General features: G+C 48.9%; 1 protein-coding gene across 1 annotated transcript in view; it reads right to left on the bottom strand.

Moving 5' to 3' along the window:
* LOC105698261 (dorsal-ventral patterning protein Sog) overlaps nucleotides 1-20087 on the bottom strand; it is a 49092-nt gene that overhangs the window by 18158 nt on the left and 10847 nt on the right. The window contains exons 2-3 of the mRNA XM_023434093.1: nucleotides 8157-8260; nucleotides 479-608 (exon numbers count right to left, since the gene is read on the bottom strand). Of these exons, the coding sequence (XP_023289861.1) occupies nucleotides 479-608; nucleotides 8157-8260 (234 nt within the window). The remainder of the gene's footprint in view (nucleotides 1-478; nucleotides 609-8156; nucleotides 8261-20087) is intronic.

Below are 20087 nucleotides of genomic sequence, written 5' to 3'. Positions count from 1 at the left end.
TCGGCGTGGCGAGACCCTGAGGAGGATCCGAGAAAAACAGCCACTTAACCGCTTGGGTAGAATTCTACATATTCAAGGCGAGAGAAATTAAATCGACGTCGGAATTTCTTTTTTGCTCGGTCGAGGAAAAAGCGCCGATCTGGTTTCCTCTTCCGGATAAACCAGATGCCGAGCGAAAACGATGAAAACGACGTCTCGGGTGCCTTGCAGATCCGAACGATCTAAAGATCTCATTTCATCAAACTTAGATATTACGATGCCGGGATAAATTCACGATCGCAACTCTATTAATCACGCCCGCTCGATGCTATAATTTGTACCGATCGAAAAATGTTAAAGTGTGCAAGTATCGGCTAATTACGCGGCGGGCTGTTAGGTTGATAGGCCAACAGCTGTTCGCTCGGAAACGTTTCAGCTTCTTCCAAGGAAAACGCGTTTCAGCGCCGGTTAATTCCCACGGGTCTAATCTAATACTCACTGTAATCTCCGGGGCAGGATTTACAACATCGCCCCGGAAGTAACACGGGTTCCTCGCAGTTCAGCTTGGGACACTCGTTCTTGATGTTGCGGCACTGGACTCTGGCGACGATCCGCCGCTTTTTCTGCACCTGAAACACGCCATTCGGAGGTTCAACGACCTGCTTTTCTAACACGCCACATATGCTACGTTAAGATCATCCGAAAGTGGCATTCGAGGGATCGATCGTTTATGAAACTTTTTTCCGAACTGGCGGTACCGAATTATTTTCTTTCACCGCGTGAACGCGGAGGCCCCGACGAAGGTCCCGATACCCACGAAATTTTCTTAATACATTCCGTGGATAATCCATTTCGTGGACATCGTCAGCTTCAAAAGCCAAGTGATGAGAAGTTAGTATGGGGGGGAATTGGGTTTGTAAAAAAAATCTTAGTGCAGATTTTCTCCTTAACGGTATACTTGGTTCCATAAATACAGCTGACATCGTATCATGTGATTGAACTTCTCTACTTTGCACGGGGTTTCATGTGCACGGTCTCCGCTATCACCAGTCTCCTCGCAGGCGCCATCCGATAGGCTTATCTACACATTAGTACGACGTAAATCAAGTCGATGTTGCAATTTAAGCGGGGTTAAAAGACCATAGTTTTAAACAATCTCCTACAAATAACGGAAAAATCGCATTTCCTCTATCGAATGCACTCAGAAATCGAGGTTGATCGTTCTACGTAAAAAGAGTAGGGCAGAGTGGCGTACTTTGAGCCATATTTTCTAACGATCGTTATATCTTCCGTATCGAGCCTCCACTCGCGGTTCTTGTGGACTCGATCGATATAAATAATATATAGGGTGTGTCTTACGAAAGGAATAAAATCGGAAGGGCACGGTTGGTTCGGTTATTCGACCAATCGGGCGAGTCGTCGGGCGAGTGGGGACCGCTCGACACGAGTCCGATAGCGTCACCGAGAGTACCACCGTTGATCGTGATTTGCGATTCGTCAACGAGTGGGCGGGTCGTCGCGGCAACTCGGTCTCAACGAATTTCGACCGTTTCTAAGATTCACCCTGCGTATATAAAACTACGACACAATGAGAGAAAAACGGTTAAATTAACTGTTTTTAAGGTGACGGGAAACACGTCGAGAAATTTGATCGACGTCGGTAAAAAAGTAACCGGAGAGTGCCACTCTGCGCCGTCCGTGATTTTAGTGGCATCTAAATTTTCGCTCCGAGACCTCGCGTTACCTGTTTTAGCACGGAAGCGCATGAGACACTTTTTTGCCTTCACGCCGTTCGAATGCGAGTTTCTCGATACCTTGAGTGTTCTAAATCGTTGGGCAATTGTCCTGGCATCTTCGTTTTTCATATCGGAGCCTTCGATGCTTGTATACCGATCGAAATATGAGAACTCGACGTCATTTTGGTTCTGGTTTAGGCGAAGTCGGCGATTTTTTTTTTCGAAAATCCAAATTTTGAAAGTGTCAGGACAATTCTTAGGTGATCACGAGGCATGTGTCAAAGTTTCGGGCAGGTCGATTCGATACCCTTAAAAGAAGCGTTTCGGTCGAATCGACTTATTCGAGAAGGATTTCACTTCACCTTAATTGATCTTATGAAAACCGAGCGGAATACTCGGGGTTTGCGGCCGCGGAGTGGATTAACCTCGTTGGTGCATCGCGCACGCGCGAGGCGCCGCGAATCGCTCGCAACGACGGAAATACCGAGAGAAACCAGGGGAGGGGAAAGAGCGAGAGACTTCGCGCGACCGTCCCGAGTGATTCACGCGACGTCTCTGCCCCAGGGAACCTAACCTATCAATAGCTTCTCATACACGAAGCGCGCCTGTCATTCCTGCGAAGTCTAAAAATACGATCGCGCACCGACCACGATTCCAGACCGACGGCGCATGCGCGCTCCTATTTTGCGCTCCCTAATAGACTCGCCGCTGTCCGAACTCGCGAGAGGAGAATTCCCGCGGCCGAACCCTTTGAACGTACGAACGACCGAGCTACCCACAGAACTTATGAATATGGAGAGGCCACAGGTAGGAGACGGTAAGACGGAGAGATCCCTTCTCTTTCTAAGTGTTACCGGAAGTTCTCGTTACGCTAGCGTAGCATAGTTCGGAGAAAAGTTTCATAAGCGAGACCTCCTTGACGCCACTATCGCGTCGCCTTGAGCTTCATTTTGTAAGAAAAGAAAATTGGTAAAATCAAGGTCAAATGATTAAGGATTGTATTACATTTGTATCGATTTCATTCGGTCAACGTTCCAAATTCGATGTTCGATAGCAGCGGGTAAAATTTAATTTGAGAGAAGCATTTCCATTTTTCTTAAAATGTCCCTTCTTCGCTCGCTGTACGTAAGGTGAGGCACGCATTCGTGATATAAAACGGACATAAATCTACGCGAATAAAAAGTGCGTCGACGCAACTGAGAGGCGTCAAAGGAGGTCACTTAGGAATTACCCAGCGTGACCACTTACGTTCCGGTGAATTTAATTACCTAGAGCTTAGGACAAGGCGCGAGAAGGGAACGTAGGCGGAAAATGACGATTTCCAGGAGGAAAATACTGGCGCCCCGATTCCGAGAGGGATAACCGTCCGCCGTCGACCTTGCACTTCCGGAGATTGGAGTCTTAGAGCGTCGCGTTTCCGCGTAGCGCGGGATTTCCAGATCACGGTACGCGTACACTTATAAAAATCGATGGAAATTTACATACACTTTTACCCGCTTCGTAACTTAAGATGAAAAGAACCCCCCCTCAAGACAACCGATTCGAACGAGACACTTTTTTTAAGGATATTGGACCGAACCGTGGGAATCGTCAGCACTTAACCCTTTTTAAAGTGGCTTACCAAAAGTAGAGTAAGTAAAAACACGTTGCAATGATAGTTGAGAATATTTATAAGGTAACCTGCCTATTCAAAAATGATAAGGAACTTTGCTACGAATACTGTCACCGTTCCTACACATTCGTATCAAAGCCAGGAGGATGCTCAACTATTAAAAAATAGTTGTAACTCCCAATTTATAGGAAATCAGACGATAAGTTGCGAAGTTAAGAAAAATCGTTCAGTTTGCCAGCTCTTTTTCTCTCGGGGTACCATGTGGGTGCGCGGGTCGGGTGGTCGTACAAGTGGCTACGCGAGTGACGCTTCCCAGCGTTTACGGGCACCTTGCAAGGCGGCGGCGCGGTCATCGGTTATGCCTCGATGTCGTCGTTCGCTTCGCGTCAGTTTCGCCGCGTAACAGACTTTACGAGTACTCCAACCTTGAGGTGGGTGACGGAAAGTCTAGTCGTCACGGACGCAAAAAACGTCCAAGGTCCCCATGCGTCGCTGGCCAAGTAAATCCCGAGAAGACGGAACGGAGTGCCCCGTTTGCTGAATTCGCATTAACCCTTTCTCCGTAGCGGAGCCTAAAGGTCGGTTCGGACGTTCCGTACCGTGTGCGTCTCGTCCGCGTCTCGTCCGCGTCCGTGCACCGATGGAATTGTCATCTTTGGAGATTTACATTCCAGTATTCGTCTATTTACGTATCCGTACGGACCCGATATGAAAACGTACGATTCACGCTATACGGCAGCAAAATATAAATCTCAGATGACGTTCTTCGGATACGGCACGGATACGTTTGAATCGGCTTTAAGGTGAAGTGAAACGCGTCGACAAAATTTGATCGACGTCCTTTTTTACCAACATCGATCAAATTTCTCGATGCGTTTCACCCTCCGCCTTAATACGGAACTCGCATGACGTACGCTAACCGTTCGGTCGTGGCCGATGCTACGGAAGTCGTCGAAACATTGAACCGCGATAAAGATCGGAACGCCCGTAGGCGCCGATAGCACGCACCGAACAAAATTCCAGGACACCTATAGGCGCCAACGGCACGTACCGAATGAAATGTCGAAACGTCTACTTATGTCAACGATAGCGAAAAGGTTAAGGGCGTTCACCGCTCCAGTGATTTGTGGTGCCGCGTGCTCGCAGAGATCGCGAACCGATTGAATAAATCAATCATTCGTTTCAAAGGTAAAGGTTAGAGAATTTCGAGAAGGGGTTATTTTCATATAAAAAAAAAATGAAATTCATTGGTGCCAGGACCTTCCCCCTATAGTCTCCGTATTCACTTTGTAAGATCTAAAACGATTCGGTACACCCAGTTCGAAGAAAAGTTTCACGATCGATTGACCTCTCGAATGCCAAGTTCCACTTTCACGTCCCCTTAATAACAAACATTGGAAAACTCGCTGAAATTTCTAGTTGGAACGTGGCTGGTAAGTCACGACTACGATATATCGCGCATGCACACGCATACCCAGCGGTCGTGGCATAGGTGAAACGTTATAGCTAGGAATTCCGAGCAGACTTTTTATTTCCGATGTCCGAGTAGAACCAACGACTTCCAACTTGCGTGTACGCGTAGAAATGTGTTTAGACGTGTCAACGTTTCATAGACCGCGTGCTATTTCGGACGTATACTCGAAACCGTGGCTTCTGAGCCGTTAAGTCAACATACACGCCACGATAAATTCTACCGAGTTTGCACCTCGAAGCCAACATGTACGGACAACATACGCGTCCGGGAGAGTATCAAAAAGGAATTTAACCGGTATCGTCCTGGCCACCTTTCAGCGAGAAATCCTACCATTCCAAAACTACTTCCATATTCGAGTTACCATTTTTCCGAACCATGTCGTGTTAATTCGTTAAAATTAATCACCGAGGGTAGTAGTCGAGGTTCCAGAGATTGGCCGACAAAGACCGTTCAGATTTCTGACTTTTCTTTAGAGATTTCTACGCAAAAATGTAACGTTAATTCGATATAAATTCATCTTGGTTAACGGGCTGATTTCCTAGGCCAACCGAGCGTATCGGTATTCGTAATAAAGGCGACGAACCAGTATATTGTCCACCTGGGAGAGAAAGTAGGCATTTGTAGGATACGCGTGAAACTTTCGGCACGAATCGAAGCGGGGGCACGAGCGCAGTCGGATGCTGCAAATTTTATACGTATGGCCACTTGTCCCTGAGAACGATTTTTTTGCAAAATCCTTAACACTGGAACTACCAGGACCAGGGAAAATGACTGGCTTCAAATGGCCCATCCTGTACAAAAGAAAATCCGCCGGTAGTTCTAGCGTTAAGGAAAATACGGTTTCCAGTCGATTTGCGAATCCCGTCGGCTTCGCGGCCAATACGTGCCAGCAGGCTCGAAAATAACCAGGGAGGGACGAAAGCGAAAGTGAAAAAGTTCTAGGCAAGAAAGTAGGAAAGGCTCGATTTGCGCATGCACAGGCGTTGCTTCGCTCCTACCGTCTCCCCGGTCTGCCGCTTTCCGGACGTTTTCGGGGGTGGAAAGTCGCACTTTCCATGCGAGTGTTGCGAAAAAAGTAACGATCGAGTGGTCGTTACTTTTTTTTACGATCCGTCGACGCCGTCGAACGAACTCGCGGCGGCCATAAAGCCCATGTATAGCCAAAGCGAAGTCGAAGAGAGTCGAGTGGAGTCGAGTGGAGTCGAGTGGAGTCGAGTGGAACCGAGCGGGACCAGGGGGAGCCGGCGGAGTCGAACGAAACCGATCCGAACAGAGCCGAGCCGGTAGGGCGAGCGTGAAAGTGGGCGCGTGCACGACCTTATCGGCCGAGCGCGTAATTGGATCTCTCCCTCGCTTGGCACCCGATAGGCATCGCGCTGGGTAAGTGCATCCGTGAGAGGGCATTACGTTATCGAGGATGCACCCCGCGCCGGCGGACACCAAAGTGGGTATCGTGGGAATGCGTTCGATGCATTGGACACCGGAAGACCGGGTGGTTACAGGGCCTATTTGCTCCCGGCACTTTGTCAGCGGATCCGACCAATCGATGTAATCCGTCGCGGCTGACGGTTTAAGGTGAAGCGAAACCCCCTTCGAATCAGTCGACTCGAATGACACTTTTTTTAATGGGCATTGGATCGAACCGTTCGAAACTTCGAGTATGCCATTTAGTACTATATGCAATATATTTCGAAAAAGCTGTCGATACAAGTACGAACGTCGATAACGTGGGTATTTGAAAAAATTTTTTTTCCCGAGGTCGATCAAGTTTCTCTACGTGTTTCGCTTCACCTTAATATATCATGGGATTATTAAATCTCTACCGTCCGTGTGGGTCTCGGCGCGTCATCGAGGAGCGAGGCCGTCGGCAGAAATCCTTGCGACGGATGTAAAGCCGTAGCTTCGGGCGAACGTAACCTTCCGCACGGCCGCCGTCTATTCTTACGGCCGAAAGTGCAGGAGAGTCGACGTAGGCAGGGCCGGCATAACGAGATGGGCCTCGGCGACGGAGTGCGGCCGAGTCACGTGGGCCGGCCGGCCTCACGTGACCGGTCGCCGACCAATCGCGTGGGAGGCGAGACGATCTCGCGTGGGACGCGGCTAAGGGAAGTACGTGGATTTTCGAGGCGCGGTACTTAACCCAACTCCTTTTTTGCTCCTTCGGCGCCAGGGAAACGCCGATTAAAGCCGGCGAGCCCGAATCGACGTCGACGTCGATTTCCGGTCGAGCGGGAATTCCGCGTCCTCCGCTTCGCCTTTTCCGTACATATATGCGCAAGGAATTCACTTTTAACCGTTACGTGTATCGTTATCGGGATCGTTTACTCTTAGGAAAGGAATGGGTACTAGATTATCTCAGAAATGTGAAACCGTCAGGATACGCATAGATCTTGTATCTCGATCTTAATTCTTTCGAATCCCTCATCTTCTGGCATGAATGAACTTTTCGCTCTGCGACGTTGATGCTCGAAACGCCAAAACGGCAATGAATTGAAAAAACATGGCGAAACTCAAGGAAATTAAATAATACTCGTTCATATTAATTTCATTCGACGTACTTTTTCATTAATAGCAAGTAAGCATATATAGAGAGGATTTTTCCGCTGGGCGTAAGCCACGCTATCACCTATCACCCGTTCGGTGGCAATCGATTATCCGCAATCAACGCGCCGATCTCGTTCGACAGCCCCCGGCGTCCTTAAACGCCGGCGCCTATGCCGATCGCGATCCACGAGCACGATCGCCTAAGAGAAAGTCGACTCTCATTGGCCAGGGAGAGCATTTGCTTTTTTCAAACGTCGTCGGTTTCCGGGCCGATAGCATTGCTACGTCTACCGCTCCTTTCAAGAGTAATTCTTGGGAATTCTATGCGAAGGATCCCCAATTTCTCCACTATTTCTCCACTATTTCTGGTCCAAGAACGATTTACCAAATCTCGAAGAAAGGGGTCGTTGCTCGACAAAATGAAACGTTTTTCTATGGAATAGAAGATAACTTGCTGATTAATCGGAGCACTATCTAATCCATATTAAGGTGAAGCGAAACCCCCCTCAAATCGGTCTACTCGAATAAGACACTTTTTCTTAAGGGTATTGGATCGAACCGTCCGAAACTTTGAATTCCTCTCGGATGTACCATTTAACTAAGCATTATTCACTAAAATGGGCATTTCTATACGCACGTAAATTATGAAATAATTGTTTAGCGATTAAAGGGTAATTTTGGGATTAAACGGCGACTGCGTAAATAGACTTCCGGTAGGTTACGCGTTGACGCGATATGACTTCGGACGCCGATTGTTAGTAGCAGCGATTACGTATGGGAAATACCTACGTGGAATAAAGTCAATACATACCGGAATGCATTCGCATTTGATGCAATACATGACGCCAAAGGGCGGTCCTAAATCGGCGAACCAAGTCGAGCCTAATTCTCGTATTTGCTTGCCAAACGTACATTCTGAAACAAAACAGAATCAAGAAAATACTATTTATTTATACTCGGTTACTTTACGAAAATTGTCTATTAGATAAGGAAGATGTGCCAAAACTCGTAGGAATCTCTCATCCTAATGGAACGTGGCAGTTTCAAGTAAAAACTTATGCCATTGCTTCTCCTCGGATTATTGCTTAGCGAGTTTTTAATTAACAATGTTAACCAGTCCCGAACGCGCAATTCAAACGTAACGGTACCGATGACGTAAAATATCACATTGTAACTACTCACCACTTGTATTTCATGTCTAATTAATGAATTATAAAGACTTATAGTACAAGTTTTTACCATTTTCGAATAGTTAGATTACCTTTTAAATATTGTCAACTCTCGTTGCAAGATATTGTTATTTACTCTACTTTTAGTAACTGCAACGATATTACCGGTACAACCGTTTACCATTGCGGTTTGGTTAAATCAACTGCCAATTTATCCCGAACGTTCCCGAAAACTTTGTTCAAATTAGTTTCGACGGTACCGATGGATGGCGAGGCTTCCTCGCGAATGATGCGGATCGCTCGTTTGCATATAAGATGCGTCTCCATCTCTGACGCTAAGGTATGCAAGAATACCGACAGGTCGAGCATAACAAGGAAGAAAGAAAGAAGGTAAAAAAAATATAGCAAACTTTGCTAGATTGCCTAGTTCAGAAAAAAAAAAAGTTAATTTTACCGAACAACGTATTCGAGTCCTTTTTGAACTATGAAAACTAATTAAAAAATAGTTGATTTAACTAGATTTTTCTCTGAGCGCGGACGGACCCCCTCAACCCACAGGAGCTGCCGACGCGCATCTTATCGGTGTTGGATCCGCGTTTGGTCGCGGTTTGGTCGCGGTTTGATCGAGTTTCATCGGCGTTTCCCAGCTCGGTGGTCTACGGACGGCGAGCCAACGAGAGAGAGAAGGCAAGAGACGTCGGATTCGGGGAAGCCTCGTCGCTCGGCCTGCGGCCGATGAATAAAATATCCTTCGGTTTTCTAGGGGCAGCAACGTGGCCGACCTCGCTTGAAATTCAACGGGCGCCAGTTTCGAGGACGCGCGATGCATAACGAATGCTCCCGCTGACATTGCTATCTGGTTACGTTACGACCTCCTTATAAGTCATTTCCCACCGACTCGCCGCCGACTCGGGCTCTTTCCGTCCCGGAATCGTTTCCGTGAAAAGCCGGCCTTAAGACGGAAACTGCGGCGCCGGTGGTGGCCTTGCCGTGCTTTAGAATCTTGTCCTCTAATTCCGTGCCACCTTGGACGAACGGAGAAGGTGGAACGGTTCCATTAAAGACCGGTACGGACCGAGCGGACATTGTTCGCCAATCGGCGACATTCGTCCGGCGAGCAAAGGCGAGACCGAGCGAACGCTTTTTCCCGACACACGGTGGCTAAAGTGGCGAAAGTGGCGAAAGCGGCGAAAGCGGCGAAAGCGGCGAAAAAGCTAGCCAAAGCCTGAAAAATGAAATTTGTATTTCGGGATTATCACCGGATAATCGAACCACGAACGCGGAGAGGTGACTTCTTGGACTTGTTGGACGGTTTATCGATTCCGCGTCCGCCTGGCCCAGAGAAATCTCATTTATTCGGGGCGTCCAAGTTGGGTCTGCGTTTGCGAAATCTTGCGGAAACGAGTGCCGGTTATCTCCTGTATCTCGTGTTCTTAAGCCGTGAAAATATTTGTCGAGCAGTCTGCGGGAGATACCCGGCGGTTTTCGCGGGCCACTCGTTTCGGCCGGCTCGTCGGAGGACCGAGACGGAGCGTCTACGCGTCCATGGGTGTCGCTTAGCGTCGTTTAGCGTCGCGACGCTGCCCGCCGAGGGGTCGTTGCCCCGCGAGCAACGGCCTCCGACTCGACGCGGCGATGCGCGAACCTAAGGCCGCGTACAGACTGGCAACCGCGTCGAGCAACCGCAACCTCGTCGCTTAACGTCATGCCCCGTTTTCGCTTGCAACCTCGTCGAGCAACGCAACCGCGTTTGGAACGAATATCGCGCGACGCGTATAATGAACGTAGGTATTTAGAAGAATCTTTCCGGGGGTACGTTTTCCCGTTCTCGAAAGTTTCCGTTTGCGCGCGATATCGTTCGATCTTCAGTGGCTCGGCAGATGCGTTCATCCTTAGCATCGAATAACGTTCGAGCGTACTCGGAGCGGGCGTTCGTCCGCGCAAAAATGCTTACGTCTCGATCCACCTTTAGAGGCCCGCTAAATCGGACCAAAGCGTTTCGGCCGACTGCCTCTCGTTACTCGCGATTCACGCGATTACGCAAGATACCGCACCCCCGAAGTATACGAAGGAGCAAATATTTGGTCGGAACGGCACGACTCGATAGGTCGACGTTGGGAAAGTCAGTTCCCAAGGAGCAAACTGACCGACTTCCCGAATCCTAGCCAGGGTTTCGTCGATTACACCTAGATAGCCAATCGATCCCGTCGATCGACTTCGGCTTGTCCTTCCGAGCAGGATTGGGTAAGTGAAATACCCAAGGTAATTTACGTACTTCTTTACGGGAAATTTCTAGGTATCTTACTTTACGAATTTCATACGAACGTTGTCCTTCCGCTTTTAAACATCGTTTACGAGGCTGACATTTAGAAACGTCTTTATTTTTCCGTAACATCCCGCGTCCTCGGACCGTCGTTATTCCTGCATCGGGTAGACTAATTAACTCCGAGATAATGTTATCGATATACAAGAAAACTGGTCATACTGGATATTCGTTTAAAATGCGAGATTGCAAGTAGAAGGTGAAAATGAATAGTTACCGTATGTATGTGTGTACATGTTTTTGTTTTAGTGTATAACAAAACTGGACACGGGCGCGCTTCCTTCCCGAGTTTCTCCTCGGACACATCGTCGGGTTCCTACTCGATTGCATCTGAAATTATGGATAAGGACGATTAAAATACAATCCATTCGTTATAATTAATTATACGATCTGTCTCTCTCCCCCTGAATTACGATGACATTAGAAAATATGCGCATTTTGTAACGTTGCAAGTCGTATCGGTTGCAAGCAAATAAAATGGATCGGGTCTTGCTATCCTCGAGGCGTAAGTTTGAATTTTCCGTTACAACCTCGTGGAACGTGTAACGTAAAAAGGACGACTATTTTCGAAAACGTTACAAAGTCGTAACCACCGACGTGCACGTTATTGCCTTGTCGTATTACACGCGTTGCGCGGAGGGCGCTACATCACCTATTACGTCTTGTTTACCCGATAATTGCTATTTCAAGTTTTGCAATTGCATAGACGTCATAGACATTTAGAAATGTGCTAAAGAAGTCGAGAACCAGATCTTATAATTCAATGTAAATAATGGATAGTATTATAACCGTGAACATCGTTAACTTCACGAGCAGTCGGAGGGAAGACCGAAGAGGAGTCGGAGGAAAGCTCTGCGAGGAAGCGACGCCATCTCGACTGTTGTTATGTGCTGCAACAAACAAGAATCAATGTGTAGCTCCGTAAATGTGTATATACATTTTTTTATAATAAGGGAATAGCCCCTCGGACAGACTTCATTCGCGTAAAACGGATCCTCGCGGACCGGGTACTCCGCGCAAATTGAGGGACGGCTGTACGTTGACGCTTCGTTCGGCGCCTCGTCTAGATTATCCAATGATTTTGGCACCGGTCATGGCACTGTTCTTAAATAGCGGCGTTACCACGACCGGTGATGGATTCGATTTTGAACGCGACGGAGACGGGAATTCGGTGATTTCCAGTGATGTCTGCTTGCGATTTCAAGCCGATTTCCCCATGATTTCCTGAATGAATTTCCGGTTATAGCACTGGATTCTCCTTTCGTTTTCAAAACTTCGATGTATACGATTTGGTGAGAAATTACGAGTAATATGATCGCGTTTTCAGGGTGCAACGTTCCTTGACCAAGGAACGGATCGGAAAAAGGAACATAAAGGTTGAATCGGGTTCCGAGAAAATTCTGCCAAACCTATCATTAATTTGTCGTCATGTGAAATCAATTTCGTCGGGCGTGGCAAGGTAATAGGACATTAAGTGCCAGTTCCTTAATAGCTTTGAATTACGTTAACGTTCGACGGGATTTTATCGCGACTTCTAAAGGTTAAGTCACTCTGGACATGGATGACGCGATGCCGGGTGCAACGTTTCAATCCATACGTCATAAAACCTAATTGCTTATCCCGAACCGACTCATTTACCGATTTGCGATGCCGGATGATCGCGGGTCGATCGATGTCTTCCGTTCGGTAATCACCGAACCATGTTTCGTGTACATAGCTATGTAAGAGGTAATTCCTCATGAATTTCTGTTGGCCGAAACGTTCTTTCCGATCACCGGCGAGTCGTCGGAAACCTTCAATGTGAGTATCGTTCTCTCAAAGGTCGATACAAACCGAACAAACGTTCGATAATAATTGGGCGACATACGAATTCGCTCATTGTCGATAAAGTCAGTTTTGACGACTAAGCGAACATCCTGGGTACAAACGATCGGGGCTACGGAATGAAACGCTGCTTCTCCGTGATTCACACATTTTGTCCCCGCGTACATCGCGTTTAGTTTTCGATAGTTTCTCGTAATAACCTCGAAAAGGAGGGAGAAACTGTAACTTTGGGAAGGTAATCTAGCAAAAAGTCAAGAGTCCGCGGATATGATGCTTGCAGAATTCTACCGCAGTCAAGCTGAGATATCGTTCGTCGCCGTCGTCTAGGTGCTTCCCCGTATAAAAAGCAACGCGACTTCTTCTTCGCAAGCGTAGCCAAAAGTCTTGGAAGACGAAAATAAAACGCGGAGGCCATGCGACGAGCGCCGCGACGTCTCCTCCCTCGACTAAACAGGTGCGTCCCGATGCTCCGTCTCGGCAAAAACGCTCTTACGTTCTCTCGCGACGCTACTCTTATGCAACGTTCTCGCGTCACCGAAGAAGCGCGACCGTGGGGGCCGACTCACCTGTCAAAATTTTAAATCTCCTCTAAAAAAAGATCAATTTTATACTTATCTCCCAGTGTACCCGTAATCAGTTGGCGTGGTTAACACTTTGACGGCCTTTAGGTCGTCGCCGGGGCGTATCGCGTTTAAGTGAAAGAAAGTCACGTGTACGTGACAGCGGCCGACGATGCGTTAACATTCCAATTAGATTGCACATTTTTCACGCGAAGCAAATAGCTGCCGTTGGGGTGCCTCGAGTTCGTCGAAGTCCACTCCGCACGGAACAAATAGGTGGTACATAGATCAGGGCGTTCCATCGTAGCGATTCAATCTAGGAGACGATCCAACCCGGGCAACTTTCACCTACGAGGGACGAACGTTTGCTCGTCGCCAATTTATTCGCTACCGCTATAAGAATTGTTGCAATAAATCCGAAGGTTTCGTCGGTGTACGTCGACCCTCGCTCGAAGCGGCCGAAGGGGGGCCGAGGGCTTGGAGCAAATTGGCACTTATGCGGACATGCCCGAGACGAGCGAGCCGGGCTCGCATAACTGCAAAGGTGTGTCCAGGTACGTGAATGTCACATGGTATGCGCTCTTACGTATCCGCCTAGTCATTATGTAGAGGGTGTTTCAAGACGTGACGGTAAGAAAAATCCAGGCGCACGTGACCATTACCGAAGTGTCGCGACGCCCGTGCGCTTATCGGAGAATGCGAATTAAGTCAATTGATGCGTTCCGCGACGCATGCTGCGACGAAATAACTTATTTCAAATGTATGTATATTACGGCCGGAGAGATACCGAACGAGCTCCGAAGGAACTCCGCTGAAATTATTCGTCGCCGGCTTGGGCTCGTCGATCCATTGTAATTGCTGTTTCTCTTTTTTTGGGAACAGTTTTTTTACAAAATTGTAATGGCGTTCGGTGATTTCCTGAGCGAATATCCCCTCGGTGTAAGGTGCACGCACTCGGTGTATCCATTGACCAGACTTTTGGGTAAACTTTAGCGTAAAGGACGTCTTCTCGAGGGAACTCCGACGCACCTTACGCCAGTGGTTTATCTTTAGATGCCGCTAACTTTAGTCGGTCTAGACCTCCGCACTCTCGAGACTAATGTGGTAACCTTCGATCATTTTTTTAGAGCTCTCTCGAGAACGTTCAGAGAATCTTCAAAGAATTCGTCCGAACGGCGTCTGCCGCGGTTCGCGCGTTGTCAATAAAATGGCCAAATGAACTCCGATTTGTACCTCTGCGCTAAGATAAAAAATAACGTTCTCGGTCGAGCGGATTTCCTTTTTGCGGTCAAGGAGTTCAAGGGCTGATTAAATGAAATCGGTACAAATTTCAAGCAATACTCAATTTTACTTTTCCAATTACCCGGTCCTTAATCGACGGAACAATTTTTGGTCCCTGTCACGAGGGTTAAAGGATAAACCGAGGAGGTATTCACTCAGGAATTGACGTTCTCTCGAACGACCCACGGGTCTCCGATTTCTCTTTCGACGAACTGCAATTTCTGAGCCGTAGGGTAGCAATCGAGCGGAGGACCCTCGGGTCTCGGGGCGATAAGGTGTCCTAGGAGGAGGGCCAAACGGACGTTGGCGCGCCCTCCGCCGCGGTCATCGTCGTCGTTGTTTCGCTCCGCTTTGAGAATCGGACGTGCTGGCGGATTCGCGGGATATTTTCGGCTTGTTTGCGCGCTATTTTCTCTCCCCTACCCTGCGACGGTCATTCGCTGACGCGGCTCCTGCCGGCAAAAGCGGCGCATCGTTATCGCTCGGCGTCGCGGCGGAAGACATCTCGCGCCGAGGGCTATCGCTTCGATCGGAACCTCCGGTTTCCCCGAGTCGAATAAACCGCCCCCCTTTTCCCCGGATCAAAGACGACTGATGCAGGCCAAGACATTTTCTCCGAATTAGCTGAGCAAGCGTTCAACGAAGTCGTATGTCGTTAACGCGTTAAAAGCGAAAAGATGTCCGCCTCGGCGAGTCAGGAAACGTACCATTTCCTAATAAATTGGTTGACGTTCGCTGTATGAATATATCTTTTCGTTTACGATCGGCTGAAGGTATCCTAAGCTATTTTAAAATAACTCGTTTTACAGTTCCAACTGCTCGCGTTGAGGTGACGCGAAAGAACCATTCCATACGTATCGAAACGCCAAAATATTGATATCACATTTCTCCAAATAGTTCGGTTTATTGGCTCTTCTTTTCTCCCGGTCTGGGCCACACGAGGGTAAAAGATGACGCGCGAGACGGAGGAGGAGCGGCGACAATGACTTTCGACGACGAAACGCGCAGACGCGGACGATCCCGAGGTGGAGATAGGAGACAGAAAAACCAAGGAACCGGAGCAAGCAGAAGGGGGGGGGGGGGAAATGTGTTATAAGTGGTGTTGGATGGCGCGATAAGTGAGGCAGAGCGACCGAGTTGCGACGCGACCAAACGAAACGAGACCGGACGAGATGCGACAGCGTCGCTCGATCATTAATGCGCGGACAAGTTTACAGTTTCCGAATATAAATTTTCCTATTTATCCGCCACGAGATGACCGATGTAAAATGTACAGTTACCCTCGAGAATTAGATTTAACGTGCAACGATATCTTTTATACGCGTACAACGGAAGTTGACGATATTTAAAAGACAACGTAACTATTCCGAAATGGTAAAATCTTTCCTATAAATATCGTTACCGTTCCTACAAAATTCTTACAAAAGCCAGGAGGAAACTCAAACGTTAAAGAATAGTTCCAGCTTCAAATGTATAGGAAATCAAACGATAAATTGCGTCCCTTTAACGCAAAAGGCTTTAACGGGATCAAATTGTTCGGTTTACCGGGTCTTTTTCTCTCAGGGTAGAAGCGAACGCAACATGTAAATGACGCCCGTCGAACAATAGAATTGTCCACCCTTATTACGAGAGCACGAAATGTTCGCTTCTCATTAATTGACGATTCAATTCCAATTGGATCGAAACGATGCCCTCTTATAACTATGAATCACTCGATCGTTCGTTCCTTTAAAAGGTCAAGTTCGCATCGATTACCGCTATTCGGTAATTGACAAATACCGTTACAGGGAAATTCCACGGATTCGCTTTGCATTGAAATATCGTTAAAACATAAATTGTTCGTTACGTCGTCTTTTTACGGATGTCGGCCGTACTTCGATAAACGTTCGTCTTCGGTGTGTGGGTTTTTATCGAGTATTCGATCGCGCGAGCAAATCGCTGCATGGACGCGAATGCCTTCTGCCCCGAATATAGGCGCTACTCGTGGAAGTGATTTCGTCGCAACAGCCATTGCGCGTAACCATCGAAGGGTGAACAATGCAAGCGTAACTCATCGATACCTAATTTAGCCCGTCATTATTTCCGCAAGCCCGGGCGAACAATTTGGATTTATATAATAATGGTTTGCGATACAATGGATGCCCTCGTTGCATAAATTTTCTGCGTCCGCGAGCGTAACGCCATCTCCACCACTAGGGCGTGGCAGTGGCCACTGGCCACCCGCCGCATTGGAAATGCCTCGCGCACGATAAAAGATCGCTTTCGAACCATTTAAGGTGAAGCGAAACCCTCCTTAAATCGGTCGATTCGAATAAGACCCTTCGAGGACATTGGACCGAACCGTCCGAAACTTTTATCGCTTAAAAGCCGTATTTACCGGCAATGAGTAAAAACGATCGGTAAAGCTAGGCCGTTCCCTTGGAAATCAGCGAAAACGATTTCCTTCTTCGAGAGTCGATTGCCTTTGATTTCATATGAAAACAACAATGCGATTCGGTTTACCTGGGACGTTCGGCCTTAATATCGTGACAGTATTTCGACGATTTCCAACGATTTCCAACGATTTCCAGCTGATTTCAAGCGCTAAAATCCATGATTACCTGAGAGAATACCTCCTCGAGCTAAGCTCAAGAGAACGGAGTATCGTTTGAAATTTGCATCGATTTCGTTCGACCAACCCTAGGACTCGTTTTATCCACGATAGTCGATCGATAAAAAGGTAGTCGATCCGAATCGAATTTCCTAGGAGATCATTTCACTCGGTGGAGAGTCGCGGGTCCCTCCTTGTGCTCGCGTTATGCGCCCACGCGGTGGAAAAGTCGGGGGACATTTTGCATCCGTCTAAATTCTTACTTTTTGTGGTCGGTCCCACGGTCCCACGAGAGCGATGCACAATCCATGCATTATGGGTCCGCGAGGTGTCGATACGTAGGAACGACGGCGGCGAGAGCAAGGACGGGCTCGTCCCGATGTTACCGGGACGTTGCCGGCTATATATAGGTGCCCCTGAGTGAGCAAAAATCACCCTAGAAAAATGTGGATCAAAGGGCCATTCACCAAGCGCATCGAGTACCCTCGTTTATCGGAGCGTCGGCCCCTTCCACGCGTCGCCCACCGGCCGACGTCCATGTTTAGTAATGGGTCCGCGTCCACCGCATTAACCGGCGATGTAACCGGCGATCTAAACCGGCGCGGGCAGAGACAGAAGAGAAACACCGAGAGCCGTGGACGGACCCGACCCAGGAAGCGACGTCTCGACGGATGTAGGTGTAGATGTATATCAAGGGCATCCGGCCACCTAGCCTATTCAGGGCGTAACCTCAACCTCGGTCAACCTCGGACGCGGAGCGTGCCTCAGAGTCCGAGATATCTTGGAAGACTCTCGCGGTCCGTCCCTCTTTTAGCCGGTGGGTATCCCACGAGGTCTGACAAATTTCCAGTACCACTTGGTGGCAATGACGTTAACGTTTTGCTTTCCCTTCCCCGAAACCTTGACAAAAGACGGATTTCATTATTTCATCGGTAGATGTGGTTTTACGTTATTACGATCGATTTTAGGGGCGAAGAATCGAAAGGATACGACTATCCGGAACGAGCGCGTTTTAACCCTCGAAATGACTCCGCGATGTTCGAGATAAAAGGAAAATGACGTTTATCGGTGTTGTAAATTATTTGGAAACGAAACGGACGGCCCTGCCAAGATACGGAAGGGGATATCCACCTTTTCGATATTTTATTACGAATGAACGGTGCCGTATTTTTGTCGATGACTCGGCTCTGAAAATAAAACGCTGTAACGACAATTTTGTCTACGCGATATATACCGCGCGATCGCGTAAATTACTTAACCAACCGTTTGGATGCAAAACGTAGCCCTACGAGTTGAAAACGAAGCGATCGCGAACTCACTTTTCAGCGATCGTACGACGTACACGTGGAAAAATGCATTAGCTGGAAGGACAAAAATGAATTCTCGAGTTACCACGATATCGGAGGCGCCGTGCTCGCTCTCGGACCGATCCGAGCCTGCCTCTTAAAAGATGGCTGGCCCTTTCGATCGCTTCGCCGCGTACCTACATAGGTGCGGAGGAATCCAAGGAGGAGACGCGCCGCCCGCGCGCGACGCCCACGCGCGACGCTCGACGTCGTCCTTACGAGGGGCCGGGGATGCGGCCGGGGATGCGACCGGGATGCACCGTCTCCCACGCGTTCGGGGATCGGGTCGCGGTTAATTTTATATATCCTCCTAACGTACGATATCCGGTGGCCGTTTGCGTACGTCGGCACCGTCGTCGGTGCATCAATAAGATACCGGATCCTCCGCGGGGCGGCGCCCGAAACGAGATAAGGCCGATGGGCAAAAAATGAAAAAATCGGCGGAGGTCGAAGGAGGGAGGGAGGCGAGGTATGCGTTAGCGCCGAGTCGACTTTATTAGCGCGAAGGTGCGAAAACGCGGCTTCGGCGGGTGCCTCGTTCCTGAAGAAGCGGCGTCGGGGACGACGTTATCGACGGTGGTGTAGGTTCTAAGCGTACTCGTTGGCCGAGCTGGTGGAAGTAGTGCACTGGCCCGTGCTGCCCGAAATACTCGGACACGGCCTCCCTTCGCCTCCTCTCGCCTCCCCTCGCCTCCCCTCGCCTGCCCTCGCCGCCCCTCGCCTCCCCTCGCCGCCCCTCGCCTCCCCTCGCCTCCCCTCGCCCCGAGGAACGGGAAATCTCTGCGGCGATTCCGTTCCCGAGAGAACGACTTCTTCTCGACGCGAGGCGAGAGCCAACCCGACGAGAGGTTTCGAACCGATAGGACCGAACGGGGAAGCCGAGGGACTAGGATTCGTCTTTGCGTTTCTTCCGATCGCCCTTCGAACGACGAGGTTGGGTCCTTCCTGGGTTCCTTCAACCCCAATCGATACTTCGACTCTTCGACTTCGTCGCGACGCGTAGTCGCTCCAAAGACTCGGAAAGAAGAGAGGCAAAGTGCTCGCGTACCTTGGGCCAGGGCTAAAAAGGCGCAACGATCCGTTTCCGGGCTCGTAAAGGTAGTCGCGGTAGTCGAGTTCCAGTCGCCCGCGAATCGTACCTCGTTCCTCCTTGCACTTAATTCTTTCCCTTGAGATGTCGCGAAAGTGGCGTCAAAGTGGTACCCTCGGTTCGGAGAAAAGTTTCGCGAACGATCGACCCCTCGGATGTCACTTTTGCATCCCCTTAAGTAACCCGAGCGTCAACTTCGGGCGGAGACGCGAAATCCGAAATAACCCCGGGTGAGGGGAAAACGTCTCGTTGGATCTCCGAATTTATAATACCGGGGACGGACGGGGAGTCCGCCCATTCCGATGGACCGGCGCGGTCCATTGGCCGACCGCCGAGCCAGTGGAAACGCCGTTGCTGCGCTCGTCCGCTCTTACTACTCGCGGCCCGCCGCCTAGCCTTCGTATTCACGTTGGAAGGTTTGACGCGACTCGATACCCCCAAATTCGGAGTAAAGTTTCATAAACGAGACCTCTTTGATGCCACTTTCGCGTCACCTTAAAGGAAAGATTCGATTCTAGGATTTTGTTAAGGAAGGACGCGTAAAGCGTTGAAATCGACT

The sequence above is a fragment of the Orussus abietinus genome, unplaced genomic scaffold, assembly GCF_000612105.2.
Source record: "Orussus abietinus isolate OABI.00-Male unplaced genomic scaffold, Oabi_2.0 scaffold14, whole genome shotgun sequence".
NCBI classification, from domain to species: Eukaryota; Metazoa; Arthropoda; class Insecta; order Hymenoptera; family Orussidae; genus Orussus; species Orussus abietinus.
This window is presented reverse-complemented; position numbering and strand designations above follow the sequence as displayed.